The following is a 22,319-nucleotide window of genomic DNA, read 5'->3' on the forward strand; positions in this document are numbered from 1 at the left end:
CCCTGGAGAGACGTGTCCACCCTGGTGTGGGCCAGCTCAGATAGTACGGTGGGCCCAGAGCCAGGGGCCTGCAAGCAGGGAGGGTGGCTTGTGTATAGGGTAGCCCCTCAGCTCTGCTGCAAGAGGCTGCCTGGGGCCTCCAGCCCCACCGTGCAGCAGCCTTCAGGGAGGCATGGCCGTCACATGTGGCCGGGAGGGTGAAGTTTGGGTGCAGAGTAGAAGGGGCCTGGTGGCAGAGGGAACTGTGTGGACGAAGATGGGGAGGCCCCAAAGGGCCCGGCTCTCCTGAGAACAGAGCTGTGGCGGGGTGTTGCAGGGCGGCCATGTCCAGGCTGCAGGCAAAGGGCCATGCAGGGGGCGGTGAAGGGCACTATGGCTTTGGGGCTGCAGTCTGAGCCCAGGAGCTGACTGACAGTGTCAGGCCAGCTCCACTAGTGGCCCTTGGGAAGTCGCCCTCCATGACTGACCTCCCGTTCTTCAGTTCTCATGTTGGGTGCCACCACCCTGTGCCCTGGGTCATGGCTGACACATTCCTCCCAGGCTGGCACCGGGAGTGGGAGGGTGAGGCCAGCTGGAGGTCCTGGCCCACCAGCAGCCCCTCTACCAAGTCCCCACCAGCATGGCCTGGACGTCCTCCTCGGGAGGGATGCTGGGCCCCCAGCAGTGTCCCAGTGTCCCCAGAATCCTGAAGGTCTGCCTGTGGGCCTCCTTGGTAGCACCAGGGGCCCACACAGGTGTCCTGGGGGTGGCGTGGACTCAGGACTGCCCAGCTGGCCTTCCTTACCACTCCTTCATTCTCACAGGCTGCAGGGGACACACCCACCACCCCAAAGCACCCCAAGGACAGCCGAGAAAACTTCTTCCCTGCAGCCGTGACCCCCACAGCCTCTGACCTTGCGCCAGCCGACACTCTCCAGCAGCCCAGTGACACCCACACCAAGCCTCATCCTGCGCCGGCTCCTGCCTCGGCTGTCATCACTGGTCCTCCCTCGACATCAGCCTCCACCACAGACCCGTCCAAGGACCCAGGGCCCCTACGGCCACACAGGCCTGAGGCCACCCCCAGCACGGCCTCTCCGGGCCCAGGTGAGTCCCCGAGCAGGGCCCTGGCCTTGGCCACTAGCCGGCAGCAAGCCTTGCTCCTCACATGGACAGTGTGGGCCGGGGAGGCAGGGGCGCCCTCCAGCCTGGCGATCCCTGATAAGCTGTCATCTCCCCGCCCCCAACAGCACCCACCTGGCTGTGTCTCTCCTCCCACATGGATTTGGGAGAGAGGAGGGGTCCCAGCCCCACAGGCTTGTGAGTGGTCCCTGGGTGCCCGCTGGAGTGTGGTAGGGCGGGCCCCTGGGCTTGTGGAGGAAGGACCGGGGGCTCTGTTGGCAGGAGGGAGCCCCAGTTCCTTCCAAACCAAGGTGCTACTGAGAACGGCAGCCCACAGACAGGGGCAGCGGGCAGCCCAGGGAGGGCAGACATGCCTGTGGCTTTCCTGGGAGGGGGCACTGAGGCAGCGCCTTAAAGACCAGTGGGTGAGAGGGGAGTGGGCAAGGGGCTGTCCTGCTCTCCGTTTCAGGACACCCTTCCCACCCCTGCTCCGTCTCCCTCCTGCTCCATGGACCCGCCCTGGCCCGGGTGGGTGCCCACCTGCCCATGCACCCTGGCCCATCCCTGAAGGCCAGGCCTGCCGGTCCTTCTGGTGGTCATCCACGTGGAGGGCCACTGATGGGGCTGCTGCTGTCAGCCGTGCGGGCCTGGCTGTGTCATTTCCTGACCCACCTGAACAAGGGGACAGTCCCTCCTGTCGGGAGTGCCCAGCTGGCCGTGGCCCAAGAGCAGTGCCCAGTGCTGCTCTCCCTGAACCGAGCCCAAAGTGGCTCTGCCCCTGCCTCTCGAGCACTGGTGTTTTTCCCTCATGTGTCTGAGGGTCGGGGAAGTGCAGGACCCCTGCCCAGCCCGTCACAGCCACGCTGTGAGACAGTCGCATCCCTTTGGGTCAGGTCCTGCAGACGTTTGTTCCAGGAGTAGCCCCTGAGGCCAGAGAGCTGGAGCCCCCGGAGCCCCATGGAGACCCTGGCTGTGTCTTCCTCTCAGCCATCAGTGTGTCTCTCGGTGTCCACGCAGAGCGTGAAGGCTGGAGGCAGCAGCACTGGAGGGTCAGATCAGACCCAAGGAAGGGAGGCAGTGGGGCAGGCATTGGAGCCAACCTGCAGGAGGCCTCTGTCCCCTGCCTGGCCAGCGAGGGCTGGCATCACCTGCTTCTGGCAAAGGGGGAGTGGAAGGGTGTTGGGGTGATGGCCGAATGAGAAGGCAGAGGACAGCTGCTTGGGGAACAGACACGGCCAGGGCAGAGCGGAACAGGGCGAGCGTGCCGGTGCCAGCTGCCTGCCCGGCACCCCTGAGGCTGACGCCGACCCCTGCCTCACACCGAGAAGCTGTGGCCTGGCCATGCTTCCACCACTCCATCTGTTCTGTATTTAGCTGGCTTGTTTGGCTCCAATGGCACCTGTGAGCTGGGGTGGGGCCCCCACTGTGTCAGGTTCACAGCATGTCCATAGCGGGTGAGCAGTTCCTACCAGTACCAGCCCAGCCCCGCCCGGGCGATTATTCCAAAGGAGCCCATGCTGGTCCAGGGGCACAGGTGGAGGTGGACCCCTGTCCCAGGGCTGGGGAAGCCCGTCGCCTACAGCCCCTCCATGTCCCCACAGGAGGAGAAGAGCTGGCAGGAGGGGCAGAGGGCACAGGCCTCCCACCCCAGGAGCCACGGTGCAGCGAGCAGGGGAAGACGGCCCCTGAGGCACCCCCGGCAGAGCCGCACTGCTGGCCAGCAGAGGCCACCCCCCAGACAGGCGCTGAGCCCACCTGCAGCCAAGGTAAGGCCAGGCGGGAGCAGCCCAGCACTGTCCCCAGGGTGGGCTTCCCAGCAGAAGGGCTTGAGGGGGGCCCAGGGGTGAGCTAGGCAGGCCAGGCAGGGGAGGCTGGGCTGGAGAGCTTCGTGGGGGAGGCAATGGCTCTGAGAACCCCCCACCCCGTTCCACCCTCGGATTCACAGAGGGTAACAGCTAGGGAGCTGAGCCCAGGCCAAGGCTGCGTGGCCAAGGGGGAGGGGGGGCCATGCCCCAATGGGGCTGGGGGAGGGGCAGGTGTGGGGGGAGGAGTCAGGAGCAGGCAGAGGTGCGGGTTGAGCTGAGCCAGATGGGTGTCCGGTCCTAGTCCCAGCCTGTTCCCACCAGCCGCCCCATCCAACCACGCCCCTCAGGGACTCCTCAGGGCCAGGGCCTCTCGCAGACCCCACTCAGGACAACAGGGCCTGGTGCCAGCTCCAGGGGGCCCGGCATGGGCTCTGAGTAAGCCCTGCTCCTTTTAAAGCCATGGAGCTGCAGAGGAATGTGGACGCCAGCCAGGGTCCCAGCTCCTGCTGCTCCCCGGAGGCCGCCATCCCCGGCACCACTGCTTCCTGGCTCCGGCTCAGCCTGGAGCTGGAGGGGAGGGTGGATGCTGGCTGAGTGTTGGCTCTGGGTCCCAGCATCTTCCCTGTTGAGAAGGACAACCACAGGACATGCATCCTAGGGTGGTCTCGGGCTGTAAGAACTAACGCTAGCACAAGGCCTGGGAGCTCAGGGCTCACGGGTGTGCTGGGCTCCCAGAGGACACCGGGCGCCGGGGGGCGTCCCCACAGCCCAGAGCCAGAGCCGGGCAGTCGTGGAGGCAGAGAGACAGCAGGAGGCCTAGGAGCCCACGGCCAGCAGAGCCAAAGATGCTGGGAGAGGGCACTGCAGTTTGATGCAGCGAGAGGAGGCGTCTTGGTGCCTCTGTTGTCTGGGGAGAACTGAGGCCCCAGCAGGGGAGGGGCTGCAACCCGGCTCAGCCCCCTTGGTCCACCCTGCAGGCGCCAGCTCCAAAGTGCCCAGCGGTGGGAGTGCCCAGCCACCCGAGGGCCACCCGGGCAAGGCGGAGCCCGGCCGGGCCAAGTCACGCCTCCTGCCCAACATGCCAAAGCTGGTCATCCCCTCGGCCGCCACCAAGTTCCCCCCTGAGATCACCGTCACGCCACCCACCCCGACGCTGCTCTCACCCAAAGGCAGCATCTCGGAGGAGACCAAGCAGAAGCTGAAGGTGACTGGGCTCCTGGGTAGGGGCGGGGGCGGGGGCCAGGCCTGGGCTGCCCCTGACCAGTGCCTTGCCCGGTCTGTGCAGTCAGCCATCCTGTCTGCCCAGTCGGCTGCCAACGTGAGGAAGGAGAGCCTGTGCCAGCCGGCGCTGGAGGTCCTGGAGACATCGAGCCAGGAGTCCTCGCTGGAGAGCGAGACGGATGAGGACGACGACTACATGGACATCTGAGGGGCCACTCCCCATGCAACTCACCCAGCTCCCACCTGCCAGGGGACCCTCTGCCCATACGGCGGGGCGTCCCCACCACAGGGCCACAGGCCATGCAAAGGTGGCGGGTCCTGTGAGCTCAGCAGGCCCCCATCCTTTTTTATGAAGTGTTGACTTTGTAAACGTGCCCGCCCCCAGCCCAGGTGGCCGTGTCCAGGCTCGGTGGGACGGGCTCTGCCTGGGTCCGTCCAGAGGTGGCCCTGTGGCAGAGAGTCCTTTTTTTGGTTGCTTTTCTAATAAAGATGGAACACTTGTTTTGTCTTCTTTGTTCCCCTGGGCGATCAAGATCGCTGTCCGGGGATTCTGGGCCCTCCTCCCCCGGCCAGGTTAGGGCCCAGCTGGCTGGCAGGCCGGGAAGCAGGTGGGGAGTGACCCAGGGCAGACCCTTCCAGGTGAGACCAGAGACAGGCCTGGACAGGGCAGAGGGGTGAGGGAGGGGCCTGGCTGTGCTGGACGGCTGGCCTGCACACCCCAGTGTAATGGGGACCTTTGGTGGGTGCTGACCTCCCACCACGTGCCCTCTCACAGGACCAGCCGCCTGCTTCGGGGGACTCAGTGCAGGACACAGACGTGGAGCCCCTTCAAAAAGAATTTTGAGGCAACAGCAAAGCCATGCAGGTCCTGCTGTCCCGGCTCCAAGCCCATCTGTCTGGGGAAGCACAGGCTTCGGGGCCCACCTGCCCTTCTCCACAGCCAGGCACCTTAGTGCCTGGTGCCTCCCCTGAAAGGCATTCTGTCCAGGATGGGGACAGAGACCCTCCTTCCTTCTCTGCGCCCCTGCCCAGGAAGAAAGGTCTAAGAGGCTAGGCCCAGCCAGGGTCCCCAGCACAGGCCTGGCAGAGCCACCGTGGGAACCCAGAGGCACTGAACCGGCCCTGATTCCGGCCTTTCTCAAGGCCACAGGGACTGAGGGGCCCAGCAGTTACTCAGCCAACTCCTCCTCCCTGGGTCCCCACGCTGCACTCCTGCTTCTCCTGGCTTGTCTCCTAATGCACGCAGCCACAGCACAGGCTGGGAAGAGGAGGCAGCCACCTTCCTTCCTCGGGGCTCTTTCTGGGGGCAACCCAGCCATCCCCAGGGCCCCTGCTGGCTCTGGGGCTCAAGGCACCTCAAGCCTGCCCTGGGAGCCTTCCTACCACCCTCCCTCCCTAAACTGTAGGGGGCCTGGGCTTGGGCTGGGGTGAGCCCCAGCACCAGCCCCCAGGCCGGAATCCGGGCTGCTCCCCTGCTTAGGACCCCAGGGCCCAACCCAGGGCACCTGCCCATAGAGGTGCTCCAAGTGCACCAAGACCCAGTTGGGACCTGTGATTCCTAACCCCCCCCCCCCCCCCCCCGACTGGCTTCCCCACAGTAGGAGCCCTGCTCACAGGAGGAGCTGCAGGCTCGCCCACCCGCGGAGAGGGGTGGTGACAGGAATGCAGCCCCCAAGGCCGGCCTGCAGGCCTAAGCTCACGCCCCTGCTAGCTTCAGTTCCCTGAGGGGCCCAGGACTGTGTCTCCTTCAGACGCCCTGAGAAACTGCCACTGGGGAGAGACCTCCGCCTGTCCCAGTCCCCTAGCCCAGGTGGCGGGGCCCAAGTGAGTCCCAGGCCTGGGTCCTCCCCACCCACCCAGGCCGAGGAGGCTCCCGGCAGCCACCTCTCCTGGTGAAGACCCCGCCCCCAGTCTAGGCCTCAGTTTCCTCACCTGCACCACTAGGAGAGAGGTGAACAAAGGAGATTATGCAAACTCTTGGGTGTGAAAGGGCAGGGGTGGGTGGGGCTGGGCAGCTCCTTTCTTTGCTAGCCAGGTGGCTCTGGAGCCCATGGAAGGGGGACCCTGTTGCCTATTTGAGCCCTTGCAGGGGCCCAGCAGAGCCAGGCCATGGGGAAACCAGGGTTCTGGTCTCAGCTCCTACAGCCAGGGTTAACTTTCCCAGGACTGGGCTCTTCCGTCCCCACTTCCCCTCCTCCTTCCAAGGAGGAGTCTGTCAGACAGCTCCCATCCTTCCCGAGAGGGAGCCCTCCGCCTGCACCCGCACAGCCGGCCTGGGGCAGGGCCCCAGCGCGAAGTTGCACCAGGCTGGGGAGAGGAATAGGGAGCTCCTGCTCCCTAAGGGGAATCTGGGGTGCGAGGCTGAAACCTGGGATTTCAAGGACAACCCGGCCTTGCTCCCCCACTGCAGCATCCCTTACCCTGCAGGAGCCCTGGTCTGGCCTGGGGCTGGGATCCAGGGTCTGAGCTGCAGCCTCCGGACATCCGGCTCTGGGACGCGTGCTCGCTCGGGCCCCCTCCCCTGTGCCTCGGGCCAGGAATGTGCTAACAGCGCAGGTTGGGCCCCGCTGGCCCACTGGGCACCTGTGGACTTTGAGAGGGGACCGGGTCGGGTGGGGCGGGGCGGAGCGGGGCGGGGCAGGGCAGCAGTGTGGGGCGGGGCCAGGCCCTGGCAAGTGAGCGCCACCACCTCCCAGCCACTGCTGCGCTGCAGACACAGGCCGCTTGCACCATGAAGCGATCCCTCCTGCCCTGGGCCCTGCTGCTGCTGGCGACAGCCACTGGCCCAGGCCCCCAGCCTACAGCAGGTACGCTCCCCCCAACCCTTCTGTTTCCCCATCTGTCTGTCCATCTGCCTGCTGTAGCCAGACTCCAGGCAGAACCTCCCTGGGCTCAGCCCCATCTGTCGGACCATCTGCGACTGTACTGGGAGTGGGAAGAAAAAATTCTGGGGAGCCCAGGGGCTGCTGGCAGGGATTGGGGGGGTGGTCTGTGCCGAGCCTACCCTAAACTGGCTAGAAGCCAGGAGGCGGTGGCTGCCAGGGAGGGAGACGGGGAGCTGAGATCCCTTGGCCTGCACCCCAGGCCCTGATGGAGGGAGGGTGTGTTCGCACATGGAGGAGCCCCTAGCCCCAGAGGGCCCCCAGCCTGGCCAAAAGCAAGATTGTGGGTCCTCAGGGTGAGCTGAACCCAAGAAAGTCTAGGGGAAGGCCCGAACTCCAGAGCTGGGACCCTGGCCCCGGGTTGGGCTGGACTGGTTTTCCCCAGCTCCGCAGCACCTATCTGGCCTGTCTCTCGTCCTGGGGACTCGCCCCCACCCTCCTGCCACCTAGGTCACTTACCTGCTCACTCGGCCTCCTCCCCAACCCCACTGAGCCATCACATCCTCGGTCAATAAATATTTATTGAAGCTCTTGAGTGCCAGGCCCTGCGCTGGTGAAGTAGGGCTGTAGTGGTGGCTCAGGCCCAGGCCTGGCCCTTGACTGGCTCCTGTGGGGCGGGGGCACAGGGAAGGGCCAAATGGGACGTGTGCCTGCACCCCACCCGTCTCCACACTCCACTCCTCCCCACCACACCGGCTCCAGAGGGACAGGTCCCTGCAGCCCCCGACCAAACTACCCTCAACCCTATCCTGGCCCTGCTGGGCCCTCTGCTGGAACTACCCCTCCTCTCCCCCGAGAGGAGGGGGGCTCCCCTCATCTTCTCCCCAGAGGGTGGAGTGGGCTCCCTTTGGGGCCATTACCAGTCCGACCCAGGGGCTCTTCCCCCAAATTTTTATGTCTGGAGGCATTTCCATCTTTCAGACCAACTGGATAAGAATTATCCTGTCCGGGGGGGCCTGAAGGTTTCCACTCTGTCCACATAGTGGGCAGTGCATCTCAGGTCAGCATCCTCCTGGGGGTGCTTCTAACGAGCCCCAGGCAGGTAGATGCGGGCCCTGCACACAAGGTGGCCAGGCTGGGCACTCAGGACCCTCTCCTCCAGGTGCCCTGGGGAGCTGCTCCCACAGATGTGGGGACCGGAGCGGGCCATGCTCCTGCCACCCGACCTGCTTTGGGCTGGGCAGCTGCTGCTTGGACATACGGGACTTCTGCCTGGAGGTCTTGCCCTATTCGGGCTCCATGATGGGCGGCAAGGATTTGGTGGTGCAGCATCTCAACTGGTCCAGCCCCAGTGACGGCGTGATCTGCAGGTGGGAGGCACAAGGGCCAGGCCACCAGGGCTCCACGCCTGCTTGGGCCCAGACCGGCTGGCTGGCTGGCTGGGTGGGGCTGCCGGGAAGGAGGACAGGGACAGCTGGCTGGCTGGGTTCCCCAGGGAGGAGGCTGGGAGCCTGACAGAGAGTCAGCCCACGCTGGCCCAGCCTCTCCTTCCTCCTCCGCCCCTCTCAGTTTTAAGGAGAGCGTCCAGACCCGAGGCTTAGTGGACTCCGCGGGCCGAGTGCACTGCGTGTCACCCTTGCTCTACGAGACTGGCCGCATCCCCTTCACGCTCTCCATGGACAACGGCCGCTCCTTCCTGCGCTCAGGCACCTGGCTGGCTGGTGAGCCCCGGCGTGTTGGGGGCACCTGGCCACAACCTCCCGGGTCCCACAGGGACTTTCCCCGGCACTAATCTATGCACACCTGGCCAAATCTGGCTGTACCAGTCCCTCTGGAGGCCCGCCCGATGACAGGGGTGTGGGTTCCCCAAGATCCTTTCCCTCCCCACCTGCTGGCATCCACACAGGAGTTCCAGCACGGAGGGAGTGGGGACAGAGCGCAGGACCAGGACCAGAGCGCAGGACCCCACGACCCCTGTCTTTTCCTGCCATCAGGGTCTAGGGGAGACCCTTGCTCCAGTGGGACTGCTGTGCATTGTCTGTGGGAGGTCCCTACCGCTCTAAGGGCCCCAGGCCTTCGCTTACCCCGCACCTCCTCCTGCCCAGTGCACCCCAGCAAAGTGTCGGAGTCAGAGAAGAGCCAGCTGGTGAACGAGACCCGCTGGCAGTACTACGGCACCGCCGGCACCCATGGCAACCTCACCCTGACCTGGAACACCTCGGCTCTGCCTGCCAACTTCATCACCATTGAGCTGTGGGGCTATGAGGAGACAGGTGAACAGAGATGCGGGAGAGGAAAGTGCAGCTGAGGAAGGGGCACTGGCTGGAGTGTGGGGCGGGGAGAGGGGAGCAGCACAGGGAGGCCGGACCCCTGGATGTTTGAGTATCAGCTCTGGGAGGGGCTATGGACAATCTCAGCTCTTGGATATAAGGCTTGTCCTGGAAATAGAAAAAACTTGCTCTGCCCCATCCTCTCTGAGCCCCTGGATAGCTGGGCCTGGCCCCCTCACCCAGCAGGGCCGTTCCTCCTATGGAGACTCTGTCCATACTTCTGTCCATCTACCAGGCTGCTCTGAGCACCAAAGTCTGGTGCCTGCCCCCTCCTCTTCCCTGGGGGTCCTGGGACAGGCCCCGGGGCTGACGAGGCCTTCTGTCCCCAGGGAAGCCATACTCAGAGGAATGGACAGCAACGTGGTCCTACCTGTACTCCCTGGCCACAAACATCCACAACTCTGGCTATTTCACCTTCACACCAAAACCTGCGCCCCGAAACTACCAGAGATGGGAAGTGGGAGCCCTCCGCATCATCGACAGCAAACACCATGCAGGGGAGAAGTAAGGCCGCCCTGCCAAGGACAGGGAGGGCCCGTCTGCCTGCTGCCCCCCATGACTGACGGGCAGCCAGGGGCGTGGGCAGGGAGGCTGGCCCCTAGCGTGCACGCGTCTCCACAGGGACGTGCACGCGCTCTGGAGCAATGAGCACGCGCTGGCCTGGCATCTGGGTGATGACTTCCGGGAGGACCCTGTGGCCTGGGCCCGCACTCAGTGCCTGGCCTGGGAGGAGCAGGAGGACCAGCTGCCCGACTTCCTAAAGGAGCTGCCTGACTGCCCCTGCACCCTGGCCCAGGCCCGGGCTGACTCTGGCCGCTTCCACGTGAGCTCCTACCCCAGTCTGGGCCCAGGAGTGTGTGAGGGGGCACGCGGGGCGAGCTGCCTCCTCCAGGCACATGGCTAGGCCACCCAAGGCAGCGCAGGGGGAGGCATGTAGGGGCCTGGGAGGGGAGCCTGGGGTCTGAGGGCCCCTGAGGGGCTGGATCCCAGGGAGGGGATGGCAGAGCCCAAAGCCAGGGCAGGTGACACCAACCAGCTGCTCTTCAGACGGACTATGGCTGTGACATCGAGCACGGCAGCGTTTGTACCTACCACCCCGGGGCTGTGCACTGCGTTCGCTCCGTGCAAGCCAGGTGAGCCCCAAGACGGAGGGAAGAGGCGGGCTGGGGGCTGGGGGCAGAATCCCACAGCACCCTGACCTGTCCTTGTCCCCAGCCCCCGATATGGCTCAGGCCAGCAGTGCTGCTACACCGCGGCAGGCATGCAGCTCCTGACGGCCGACTCCACCGGCGGCAGCACTCCAGACCGCGGCCACGACTGGGGTGCACCCCCATACCGCGTGCCACCCCGCGTGCCCGGCCTCTCCCACTGGATCTATGATGTCATCAGCTTCTACCACTGCTGCCTCTGGGCGCCCGAGTGCTCCCGCTACATGCAGCGGCGGCCCTCCAGTGACTGCCGCAGCTACCATCCCCCGCGCCTGGGTGGGTGCCCGCCGGGTGGGTGCCAGCCAGGGAGGGGGCCCTGGGTTGGGCCAGGGAGATCTGCCTGACCCTCTGCTCTCCCCAGCTTCCGCTTTTGGGGACCCACACTTCGTCACCTTTGATGGCACCAACTACACATTCAACGGACGTGGCGAGTATGTGCTGCTGGAGGCTGTGCTGACTGACCTGAGGGTGCAGGCACGGGCCCAGACCAGGACGACACCTGAGGGTGAGGCCAGGCTCCAGGTGGCTCAGGGTCACCCCTGGGGAAAAGGAGGCTGGTGCTGAGTGGACCCCATTCTGCACCCACCATCCCAGGCTCTCAGGACCGAGGCACTGGGCTGACCGCTGTGGCTGTCCAGGAGGGCAACTCAGACGTGGTGGAGGTCCGGCTGGCCAGGAGGGACGGGGTCTTGCAGGTGCTGCTGAACCAGGAGGTGCTCAGCTTTGCAGAGCAGAGCTGGATGGACCTAAAGGGTGAGTAAGACAGTGGGGGCCCTCGCTCCCTTGTCCTCCCCACCCGGGGCCTCCACACCCTCACTGGCCCTGGCATGAAGTGGAGGTGGAGTCCAGGGCACAGATGGGGAGGCCAGTGTCAGGGTGTGAGAGCCGACAGACAGCTGCCACGTACAGCCCTTGAATGGGGGCTCCCTATGGGGCCGAGGGAGGTGGAGTGTCACAGTGGGCTGGGCCCTGGGGTGCCCTCCCTTGCCCCTGAAGCCCATGGGTGATGCCCATCCACCTCTGGGCTGAGGGGTCACGGCATGTTGCCTAAAGGGTGACTCTGACCCCAAATCCACCTGTGCCCAGGCATGTTCCTGTCAGCAGCTGCTGGGGACAGAGTATCAGTCATGCTGTCATCGGGGGCTGGCCTAGAGGTCAATGTCCAGGGTCCGTTCCTGAGTGTGACAGTCCTGCTGCCTGAGAAGTTCCTGACCCACACACGAGGCCTCCTGGGGACCCTCAATGATGATCCTACAGATGACTTCACCATGCGCAGCGGCCAGGTCCTGCCTCCCAGCACCAGTTCCCGAGAGCTGTTCCAGTTTGGGGCTGACTGTGAGCGACCAGCAGGCATAGGCCTAGAAGGGATGGAGGGGTTGTTGGGGGGCCCCCCAGACCCACAAGCCGGGCACTGCGTGTCTCCCCAGGGGCCGTGGAGAACGCCTCCTCTCTGCTCACCTATGACTCTGAGTTCCTGGTCACCAACTTCCTGCTCCGGCCCAAGCACGACTCCACTTTCCTACCCCTCTTCCCAGAGGAGATCACCTCCGGCCCCAGCCAGGCAGCTGAGGTGGCCGAATTGTGTGGGGATAACATGTTCTGCAGATTCGACGTGGCAGCCACCGGGAGCACGAATGTAGGCAATGCCTCGCGGGTGGCCCACATGCAGCATTTGCTTCGTGCACAGAGTCTGCAGCCGGGTGAGAGCAGCGTGGGGTGTGGGTGGAAGCGGGGGGTCCGGGCAAGGGGGCGGGCACCTGGTGCTGGGACACGACCCGCCCAGAGGGCGGCGTCCAGCGTCTCAGGCCTGCCATCTGTGCCCCACCCCTGCACCAGTGGTGTCCTGCGGCAGGCTGGCCCCACCCCTCAATGGGCGCAAGGAGGGCATGAGTTACCTGGCGGGCTCCACTGTCCACTTCCGCTGCGACAACGGCTACAGCCTGGCCGGTGCAGAGGCCAGTACCTGCCAGGCTGATGGCACATGGTCCAGGCCCACACCTATGTGCCAGCCAGGTGAGGATGCCCCGCCCACCTGCCAGCCCCACCCCACTCAGTGCCCCACCCACCTGCTCCCATGCTTGGGCTGCCCTCACCACCCGCCGCCTCTCCAGGACACCGGAGCTATGCGGTGCTGCTGAGCATCATCTTTGGCGGCCTGGCGGTGGTGGCTCTGGTCGCACTCGTCTACGTGTTCCTACGTCGCAGGAAGAGCAGCACGTGAGACCCCTTGCACCCTCCCAGACCCGTGGTCCCGCTCCTCCTAACCTTTGTGCCCCTCCTAGGCTCACCCTGGGGCACAAGTGGAATCGCTGTGCCTGCTCTAGACCGAGTCTCTGTTGCAGGGCCACCTGGGGTTCGCAACCCTGAGGGGAGCACGCTTGGCCAGCAGCACGAGACACATGGGGCCTCCCTGGGGCCAGAGACGAGCCTTCCAAACTCCCAAGAATGTGCACCCCATACTGCACAAATCTCTAGCACCATACACCTGTGACCTGGACACCTGGGACCTGAGCCTTTAATGCCCGTGCACCCGAGGCCTGGTGCCCTGCTCTGTCACCGAAGCCCCGGATCTTGAGCTCTAACCGTGGAGTTCCAGAAGCTGACACCCAGCACTGTTCCCCAAAAACGGTTCTAATTCCCCAGGCCGGAGACTCCGTATGCTTGAATTCTGAGACCTGTCTCCCGAGCCTGAATACTCCAGCACCTGCTATTCAAAGGCCAATACCTCAGAGTTCCCTGCCTACGACCCTGCTCCCCAGACCTAGGGCCCCAACACGGGAGACCCAGGGCCAGGCTGCCTTGATTCCCAGTCCCTGGGCCTGGCCTGAGACTGTAGGTGGGTCCAGCCTTCTGTGAGGAGAGTTACACTCTAAACTCCAGGCTTGTAATTCTGAGTCTTCTGGAACATCTGAAACACCCCTCCCTGCTGGAGGAGGAGAAAACAAGCCTGGTGCTCTACTCTGGTGTCATGATGCTGGTGCTGTGCCTCGGTTCTGGGGAGTCCTATGCGGTCCGCCTGGGTCCAGGGCCTTCGTTCACTGCCAGGTCACCTGGCACAGGTCTCTTCCCAGCCTCTGTCTCTCCATCTGTAAAGTGGAGCTAGAACAATGACCTTGTTGTCAGGGGAGGGGAAGGGTCTCCATGGAGCACCCAGGAGGAGGGACGGGCCCGGCCTGCCGTCCCCCAGTGTAGGTGCCTGCCACTTACCCCGCAGCACGCTGGCAACCTGGCTCTGGGCCCCCAACACTGCCCTGGCATTGCCCCAGAGGCAGTCTGGTAGTGCTGCTCCAACCAGGTCCCGTGTTCCAGGTCCCTGGGCTCTTCGCCACGCGTGTCCAGAAGCCGGTGCAGAGCTCAGGCCTCCTGCCACTGCTGCCCCGTTTTCGGCCAGGGTGCTGAATGGGGGCCTGGGGGTGGGTAGGATGGGGTCAGATTTGCGTCACAGGTCACAGATGGAGAAAGCGCTGGGGAGGGTGGAGTTGGAGGTTGATGCCCCCTCGGCAGGGTGGGTGACTCAGACTGAGGGCTGGGAGGGACGGGGTTGACCACGAGATCTGGAGTGGGTGGGAGGCTCTGAGAGGAGCCCCTACACAGTGGCCTGCAGTGCCAAGAGTGGCCACATGGGAGCAGCAGAGGATAAGGACAGTGGAGACAGGCTCTGCTGGGACCCAGGCCGTCAGGAAGGGCACTCAGCCCCTGCCATGCAGCTGGGCCAGCAGACTTGTGGTCACAGCCTCAGGCAAGGTCCGTGCAGGCCACCTCTTCGTCTCCCCTCTTCTGGGAGGGCCTTGAGTCTTCCCCCTAGCCTCAGGTGGCACAGGTTACCCAAGGTGGCCCAGCCAGTGCTGACCACTTGGGCAAGAGCCCAGGCCACACTGCCTCCTCGGCCTCACCTTTAGCAGAGGGTCCTGGGCAGAGGTCAGGGGCTGGGTGACAGCCTCAGATCCCATCTGGAGGGAAGTCCTGGAGTAGGCACGCTGGGGCACGTTTGAAAGAGCAGAGCAGAGCCTGAGGTTGGGGGCCTCCTGGGGCGGCACCAAGGAGACTGGAGGAGGGGAATAGGTCCAGTGCTCTTGTCCTTCCAGACCCTGTCCCCTGCCTCCCCACCTCTCTGGGCCTCCAGCTCAGGACAGGGGGCTGAGGGCCCACCCCTTGGTCCCTGGGCAGGTGCTTTCCACTTGGGGGATGACATAAGGCAGGGCTGGCCTCCCACCAGCCTGGGTCCACAGTGCCTCCTGATGTGAACCAGACGGGGCCAGGGACGGGGTCAGTTTCCTCCCACACGGCAGCCTGGACACATGGGAGCAGGTGCACCAGGGCTCAGGAGAGCAGGGGCAGCTTCTCAGCATCCAGACCAACAGGCCTCAAAGGACGGGTTGAATTCTCAGAGAGGTGACTGGTCAGAGGGCTTTCCAGGCAGAGGGACAGGCTGAGAGGAAGGGACATGCAGTCAGGTCCAAGGAGCGGTGGGGGTGGGGACAGAGCTGCTAGGCCTCATTCTAAGACAGGCCCTAGCGCTGCCCAGCCCTCCCCAGCAAGAGAAGGGATCCACTGTGGCCCTGGCCCCAGACCTCAGACAATCCCAGTGCCAGGGGCAGGCCAGGCTGGGAAGCCCCGACACCTGATGGATTTTCCCAGGGACTCCTAAGGAGTCTGGAGTGCTGCTGGGTGTGTGTGAGGGCCCAGGATCCCCCAACCACACACAGACTCTCTAGAGGCACCAGAGAGGTGGTCTCCCCTAACCACAGCTCCAGGGAGTGATGACACCAGAACCCAGCGGCCAGTCCCATATCCCTTGTACTAGTGGGGTTTGGGGACAGTAATCCGGGGACATGGTGCGAGAGCTAGGAAGCCAACCTGAGCCAGTGAGGCAGTCCCAGGATCCTAGCCGCACCCCGGGTGAGGGGCAGGGGGCAGGATGCCACAGCCAGGCTAGGTCCCCACCAAAGCAGGAGCCGTGCAGGCGCGTGGGGCCCAAGCCACAAAGCCACAGAGGCAGCAGCCCCGCCGCAGACTCCTCCACAGGCCTGAGGTGGGGAAGACCCACTTCTCCTCCAGCCTCCCACTTGGGTCTAATGTTGGCTGAACAGTGGGAAGTGGCTGATGGGGGAGGGACCAGTATGGGAGCTGGAACCCCTCCTCCAACAGGCTGCTTCCTCCCGTAAGCCCCAGGTGATGGAGTGCCCATCCTGGGCCAAGCCTCTGCTGGGAGATCCCCATCCCCATGGTGCATGGTCAGGAGGAGGGGGTGGTCATCGTGGGAGCAGGAGCCCAGGGGGTGCCTCCTGGAGGAGTCTGGCTCCAGCCGATTTCAAAGGACAAAAGCCACTAGGGAAGTGGGATTGAGTTGGTACCTGCCAGTCATTTAGCAGTCCCAGCTGCCCCAGGACCTCTTCTGAAAGTGCTGGGTTACATTTTCCAGGCCCCCTTGGCGTTGGCGCAGTCACATGACGGGTTTCTAGCAGAAAGGGGTGGGGCACTTCTAGGGCCAGTCCGTAACACGCCACAGGCACCACTCCATGCCCTTCTCCGCTCCCACCAATGCCCGCATGGCTTTGGGAGCCGTGCCAACCTGGGTCCCCAGCATGTGGAAGGATCCCCATGCCCCACCTTGTCACCCATCCAGTGCTGCTGTGGGAATAATAAATAAACTTCCCTGTGGTTAAGCCGTAATATATTTTGGGGTCTAATTGTTGCAGCAGTTGGTCTGTCTAACTACCACACCAGAGGCAGAGTTCTGAAAACGTGGCCTTATGTTTCTCATTAGTGTTGAAAATATGTACACAAGGTTTTAAAAAATTCAAATGGGAGAGAGGGTATAGCTCAGTGGTAGAGTGCGTGCTTAGTGTGCACGAGGCCCTGGGTTCTATCCCCAGTACCTCCGTTAAAAAAAAATTCAAATGGGTCCTCCAAAGTTCACAGCAGCGTTATTCACAACAGCCAAAAGGTGGAAGCATCTTAGGTGTCCATCAACGGATGAATGCATAAACAAATGTGGTCCATTCATAGTATGGAGTGTTACTGGGTCATAAAAAGGACATTCTGACACGGGCTACGACATGGATGAAACTTGAGGACATTATTCTCAGTGGAATAAGCCAGACAAATCCTGTAGGATTCCACTTACAGGAGGTCCCATGAGGAAATTCACAGAGACAGAAAGTAGACTAGACAGAGGTGGCTCGGGGCTGGGAGGGCCGGTGGGGAGCTGTTGCTTAATGGGGGCAGTTTCCGTTTGGAAAGGTGGGAAAGGTGGAGGTGGGTGGTGGGGATGGTTTTACAGCCTTGTGAATGTGCTTAATGCCACCCAGCCGGACACTTAAAAATGGTTAAGACAGTCAATTCTGTGATATTTGTATTTTACTACAATTAGAAATTTAAAAGCTCCAACAGTAGAATTTACATCACCAACCAGGCTCCTGTTGGTGGACATTAAGCTGTGTTTTTGCTTCTTCAAAGGCTGCAGGCTTTGTGGGTGGGTTCACGTTTACCGTAGGGGCATTCACACAGATATGACTGGCTGGTTAAGCAGCGCATGCATTTTCCTCCTAGCATTGTAGCTCCTGCCCCCCCATCCCACCAATGGCCTCAGAGATCTCCTGGTCCCCCACCAGCAGTCCCTCATCAGCATAAAGGTGTTTCGCCTCCAAAGGGACTCTGGTAAATAAAGTATAAGTTGTAAGCAGGGGTGCACTGCTCAGGGCACAGCTCAGTCAATCAGTCCCACGCGAACTCGCCCAGTTAACCACCACTTGGGTCAAGAGATGGAGAGGCACACAGCCCCACATCTTCTCAGTCGGTCACTGCCCTCTCCAGTTTTCCGCACCCTAGGTGGGTTCTGCCCGGTGGCATCTGACACAGAGGGGTTTGTAGAGTTGTAGGCGCTCTCTGTGTCCAGATTCGTTTGCATATTACGTCCCTGGGATTCATCCGTGGGACAGTGTGCCGAAATTGACATTTTTTTGTCCTGAGAATCGTCCCAGCTAATGGGTTTATTTATCTGTCTTCCTGTGGAAGCACACTGGGGTGGTTTCTGGTTTGGAAAATGGCTAGTCCTGGAAGCATTCTTGGACGTGTCTTGATGCACAGACGTGTGCGTTTACGTGGGTGAGTTCCGATGAGGAGCACTGCTGGGCGTGAGGCGGGAATGTGGTAGTTTTAGCAGATAACACCAGTTTTCCAAAGTGGTTTTACGCATCGGCAGTCCCACTGGCAGCCAGCGTATGCCAGTTCCATTATGTCCTGTCTTTGCCAACACTTGGCATTGTCCGTTTCTTGCATTTGGGCTATTCTGATGGGTGTATAGTGGTAGCATATTGTGGACTTTGCAATTTGTTTGTTTTGGAAGGGATGGATAATTAGGTTTATTTACTTATTTTTTAATAGAGATACTGGGATTGAACCCAGGACCTCGTGCATGCTGAGCACACACTCTATACCCTCCCCTCCAGCTTATTTTTCATTCTTTGGCACCTAGTGAAGCCATGCACCTTCTCATTCGTTCGTTGGCCATCTGGAGCTCCACTTTTATGAGGTGCCTGTACAGGTCTTTTGCCCATTTTCTGTCGGGTTATCTGGAGTTCTCTAATTGCCTTGTAGGAGATCTTTGTTCTGGATAAGAGCTTGTTGTCAGATAGAAGCACTGCAAATACTCTCGCATTGCATGTGGTGCCTTTTCACTGTTTTAATGATGTCTTGTTGAACAAAGGTTCCTAATTTTAATACACTTCAATTTGTCAAGTTTTCTTCTTTTATGGTGAGTACCTGCTGTGTCCTGCTTAAGAAACACTTGCCTGCCCCAAAGTCACAAGGCTGTACTTTGTTCTCCTACAAAAGGCTTATTGTGTGGTATTTCATAATTAGATCTGCAAGCCATCTGGAATGATTTTTGTGCATGATGTGAGGTAGGGGTCAAGATACACATTTTTCCTGTGGTTATCTCATTGATCAGCACTGTTTATTGAAGCACCATTCCTTCCCCCGTGCTCTGCTATGTTCCCCACCATCAGAGGTCAGGGGACTGCTCTGTCCCATAGCCCAGCTCATTTTTCTACCAAAACCAAATTGCCTTAATTGCCATAGCTTATTCTTGGTCTCTGGTAGCAGGAGTCCTCCGTTTTGCTCTTCCTCAAGATGTCCTAGGCTGGTCCTGGTGCTTGGTGTTTCCATATGAATTTTAGCATCGGCTTGCCAATTTCCACACACAAAAAATAGTCTGAGAGGATTTTAATTAGGACTGCGTTGGATTTATAGATGAATAGGGGGTGGCAGGAGATTTGGCGTCTCCACAATGTTAAGCCATAAACATTGTACAACCCTCCATTTATTCAGGTCTTCCTCAAATTCTTTGATTATATGGTGTAGTGTTCAGTGTAGAGGTCTTGCATACCTCTGTTAATTTTACTTCTAGGCTTTGATTTTTTTTTTCATGCTATTGTCAATTATTTCCGTTCAAAAGGTGTGTTCTATTTGTGACCAGCAAGTAGAAATATCGTTGATTTTTGTGTTTTCCTTGATTCCAGTGATCTTGTTAAATTCATTTATTTCTACCAGTTTACCTGTAAAGTATGTACAAATATTGCCAGTTTTATGTTCTCCTTTCCAATCCTTATACCTTTTATTTGTTTTTCTGCCCTCTTGCCCTGGCAAGGCCTTCTCTTACACTATGGGAAGGAACTGAGCTTTACTAGCAATGCCTGTCTGCGTCTCAAAAGGAAGGCTTTTATGTTTTACCATGAAGTATGATGATTGCTTTAGGGTTCTGTAACAGCAGCTTAACAGATTAAGGAAGCTCCTTTCTATGTCTAGTTAACTGAGTGTTTTTATTTGGAGTGAGAGTTGGGAAATTTTTATCAAATGCTTTTCTGCGTTTATTAAGATGGTCAATGATTTTGTCCTCTTTATTCCCTTAGGGTCTTAATACAGGGACTTGCATTGTTTGATTGTCTGACATTCAGCCAATCATGCATTCCCAGAGTAAATCCAAATTGGTGGTGATGAGTTATTTTACGTGTTTATTTATACACGTCTCGCCAGATTTGTCTTGCTCTGGTTGCGTTTAGGGATTTTGCGTCTCTGTGGATGAATGGAATCAGCCTCTGCCTTTCTTTCATGAAATGTCTGTGTTAGGTTTGCATCTCAGGATTATGATGGCTGCATTCAAAGTTGGGCAATGTTTTCTCTTTTCTGTTCTCTGGAGGAGTCTGTGTACCACTGGTGTGTTGTTTTTTGGTTTTTGGTTTTTTTTTCTTCAGTGTTTGGAAGCATTCACAGAGGAAGCCTTTGGGCTGGAGATAGTTACTTTGTCCCCGTGGGATCTCACTGTTATGTTAACTGGCATATTTATCAGTGAGGTTGAGCAACTTTTTATATGTTGAAACAGCTGTTCTCTTTCTGTGGTCTGTTGAGTTGTATCTTTGATATTAAATATTCAAGGACTTAAAGAAACCAGCCCCATATCATGTTATGTATTGAAACTCTCTCCCCAAGGTTTTCACTGGTCTTTTAAGATACCTTCTGCATCAAATTTTAAAATTTTTGTATGTTCCAATCTATCCTTTTTTTTTTTTCTTTTATGGCTTCTTGATGTTAGGTCATGGCTTAAAAAGGCCTTCCCCACTCTGAGAACACAAATAAAAAGTTCTCATGTTTTCTTATGATATTTATATTTATTATACACTATTTATATTTATATGATATTTATATTTTAACCCTTAAATGTTTGATCCGACTGGAATTTACTTGGGTGGAAATGAGAAGGCGGGGTCCCACCCTACTGCTTTCCCAGACAGCTGCTTCTGCTCCTGACTGTTAACCAGTCTTCTTTATCATAACTGCTGAAACGTTCCTTTAGCAGAGACAAAATTTCCATAATTATTTGCTTCTCTTTGTGGACTTTGTGTTGTGATTAATCGGTTTATTTATCTGCTGTTTTTTTGTTTTGGGGTTTTTTTGGGGGGTGGGGGAGGTAATTAGGTTTATTTGTTTAATTTTTTTAGTGGAGGGACTGAGGATTGAACCCAGGACCTACCTCGTGCGTGCTGAGCACATGGTCTACCGCCGAGCTAGACCCTCCCCTTTATGCCATTTTAACTACTGTCTGTTTACAGTGTGTTTTAAAATCTGATGGGTTTGCTTACTTGAGTTTTTTATTTGTTTTACAAAAGCACTGATGCAACTCAATGAAGAAAACAAAGGTCCTTGTCATAAATGACGCTGGAACATTCGCCCAGGAAGTTACTTTCGTTTTCCTCTGCGAGCCTGAGGGACATCTGGAATTAATTTCTGTATGTGGTGTGAAGTAGGGGTCAAGACTCATCTTTCCCATCGGTCTGCCCAGTTCCCATTTCTGGGGCTTACCCCACGCGGCCTGGGAGCGTTAGCACTTCAGTACCTACTGCGAGACTGGGAGGGTCGCAGCTCCCACCATCCGGGAGAATTACAAGAACTGAGATTTCACACGTAAAGCAATGCAATAGGCCCTAGTCAGCGTCCAACAGACGCCGTCCCTGTCTGGAAATGTATATACTCATGTTAAGGGAATATCCATTTATTTCCATTTTATTCAGTGATTTTTTTTTTTTTTTTTTTGTCTTTTTTAAATCAAGAAAGAGTGTTGAATTTTGTCAGATGCCTCTCTATGGAGGTGACTGACTTTTCTCGTCTGGAGGAAGATGAGAGGCAGAGGTCCTCAGGGACATGGCCTGCAGGACTGTGTCAGCCCCTCTGGGACCTGCTGTCCCTTTGAACGTGTTGCTGGATTCTCCTTGCTAGTATTTTGTTGAGTTTTGTGTTGAGTTGCACAAACACAATTGGTCCTTGGTTTGCTTCGCCAAGTTTGGGGCTAGTCCTGTGCTGACTCCATAAAGTGACCGGAAATGTTCCTTTTGCTCTGCGCGGTGGGAGCTGAAGTGGCAGGAGAGGCCTTCGGTCCTGACGGCAGGACGCGCTTCCCCTGGGAAACCTTCCAAAAGGGCACTTGCGGCAGGCAGGCGTTCCTGCAGCGTGCTCAGTTTTTCTGTGATCATTGACATGTCTAGATCTCCGCCCCTTCTGGGACTGTTTGTCATTTAGATTTAAGGTTGCCCAATTAAATATGAATTGCAGATGAACAGCAATGTTTTTAGTGTAAGTATACCTTAACTGTCACAATCCTACTTACAGCACCCTAGAAAGTAATTTTGTCAAAGTTGCCAAATTTATTTAGTAAAAATGAGTAATTTTTTCTAATACTTTAACTTGTTCTTTTGCTTGGGTTATTTCCCCTTCTCTCTCTCTTTTTTTTTTTTTTTTTGGCATATTTACACGTCCTTCATTTTTACTGATTGGCTACCTAATAGCTTATTTTATAAACCTCTTCTGATTTCAAATTTATCAGTTTCTGCTTCGGTTGTTGCTAAGCCCTTCCTCTTGCTTTCCTTACTGTTCTGATTGTCCTTTTCTTATGTTAGATGCTTTATTTTGATTCTTCTTATTAATGTAATTATTTAAGTTACTATTAATGTAACTATGTAACTGTTCTGCTTTATTTAGCTGTATTCTGTGAGGGCTGAGCTATATTGCCGTCAGTGTTATTTTAAAGATACCGCAGTCTCGGTTTTGATTTCCTCTGTGTTACTAGATGTTTTAAGAGGCTGTAGGAGTCACTACGTGGGCTGGGAAGGCACCTTGGTTGGCATTGCTTGTGGTCCAGGAGGGATGTGGGCAGGGGCCAGGCAGGTCTCCTGGGTTGGGATGTGCAGGGAGGGAGAGGAGTGGGCTTCCTTCAGGAACCCCAGGAGCCAAGGAGGGCCACACCCGGCCTCACGGCAGGTACACATGTGGACCGAGGTT

General features: G+C 58.6%; 2 protein-coding genes across 6 annotated transcripts in view; both read left to right on the top strand.

Annotated features, from left to right (window-relative positions):
* CABIN1 (calcineurin binding protein 1) overlaps positions 1 to 4,627 on the top strand; it is a 92,767-nt gene extending 88,140 nt beyond the window's left edge. For all 3 annotated transcript variants that reach the window (XM_032471419.1, XM_032471418.1, XM_032471420.1), the window contains exons 34-37: positions 804 to 1,086; positions 2,703 to 2,867; positions 3,884 to 4,110; positions 4,192 to 4,627. In XM_032471419.1, coding sequence (XP_032327310.1) covers positions 804 to 1,086; positions 2,703 to 2,867; positions 3,884 to 4,110; positions 4,192 to 4,335 — 819 coding nt within the window. In that variant the 3' untranslated portion in view covers positions 4,336 to 4,627. The remainder of the gene's footprint in view (positions 1 to 803; positions 1,087 to 2,702; positions 2,868 to 3,883; positions 4,111 to 4,191) is intronic.
* Positions 4,628 to 6,300: 1,673 nt separating this feature from the next.
* SUSD2 (sushi domain containing 2) lies at positions 6,301 to 21,155 on the top strand. 3 transcript variants are annotated; one of them, XM_032471424.1, is made up of 15 exons: positions 6,301 to 6,305; positions 8,264 to 8,319; positions 8,519 to 8,670; positions 9,055 to 9,222; positions 9,609 to 9,783; positions 9,901 to 10,102; positions 10,327 to 10,412; positions 10,495 to 10,763; positions 10,849 to 10,992; positions 11,082 to 11,240; positions 11,574 to 11,822; positions 11,915 to 12,187; positions 12,324 to 12,500; positions 12,599 to 12,704; positions 12,830 to 16,160. In XM_032471424.1, the coding sequence occupies exons 3-15, from the start codon at positions 8,625 to 8,627 to the stop codon at positions 12,852 to 12,854; spliced, it is 2,079 nt and encodes a 692-aa protein (XP_032327315.1). In that variant the 5' UTR covers positions 6,301 to 6,305; positions 8,264 to 8,319; positions 8,519 to 8,624; the 3' UTR covers positions 12,855 to 16,160. The 3 variants fall into 3 exon arrangements, with proteins under 3 accessions (XP_032327315.1, XP_032327312.1, XP_032327313.1); XM_032471421.1 differs by lacking the exon at positions 6,301 to 6,305 and adding an exon at positions 6,780 to 6,934 and having other exon boundaries at positions 8,112 to 8,319; XM_032471422.1 differs by lacking the exons at positions 6,301 to 6,305; positions 12,324 to 12,500; positions 12,599 to 12,704; positions 12,830 to 16,160 and adding exons at positions 6,780 to 6,934; positions 21,095 to 21,155 and having other exon boundaries at positions 8,112 to 8,319; positions 11,915 to 12,209.
* Positions 21,156 to 22,319: the final 1,164 nt, after the last annotated feature.

Source organism: Camelus ferus, chromosome 32 (assembly GCF_009834535.1).
Source record: "Camelus ferus isolate YT-003-E chromosome 32, BCGSAC_Cfer_1.0, whole genome shotgun sequence".
Lineage (NCBI taxonomy): Eukaryota > Metazoa > Chordata > Mammalia > Artiodactyla > Camelidae > Camelus > Camelus ferus.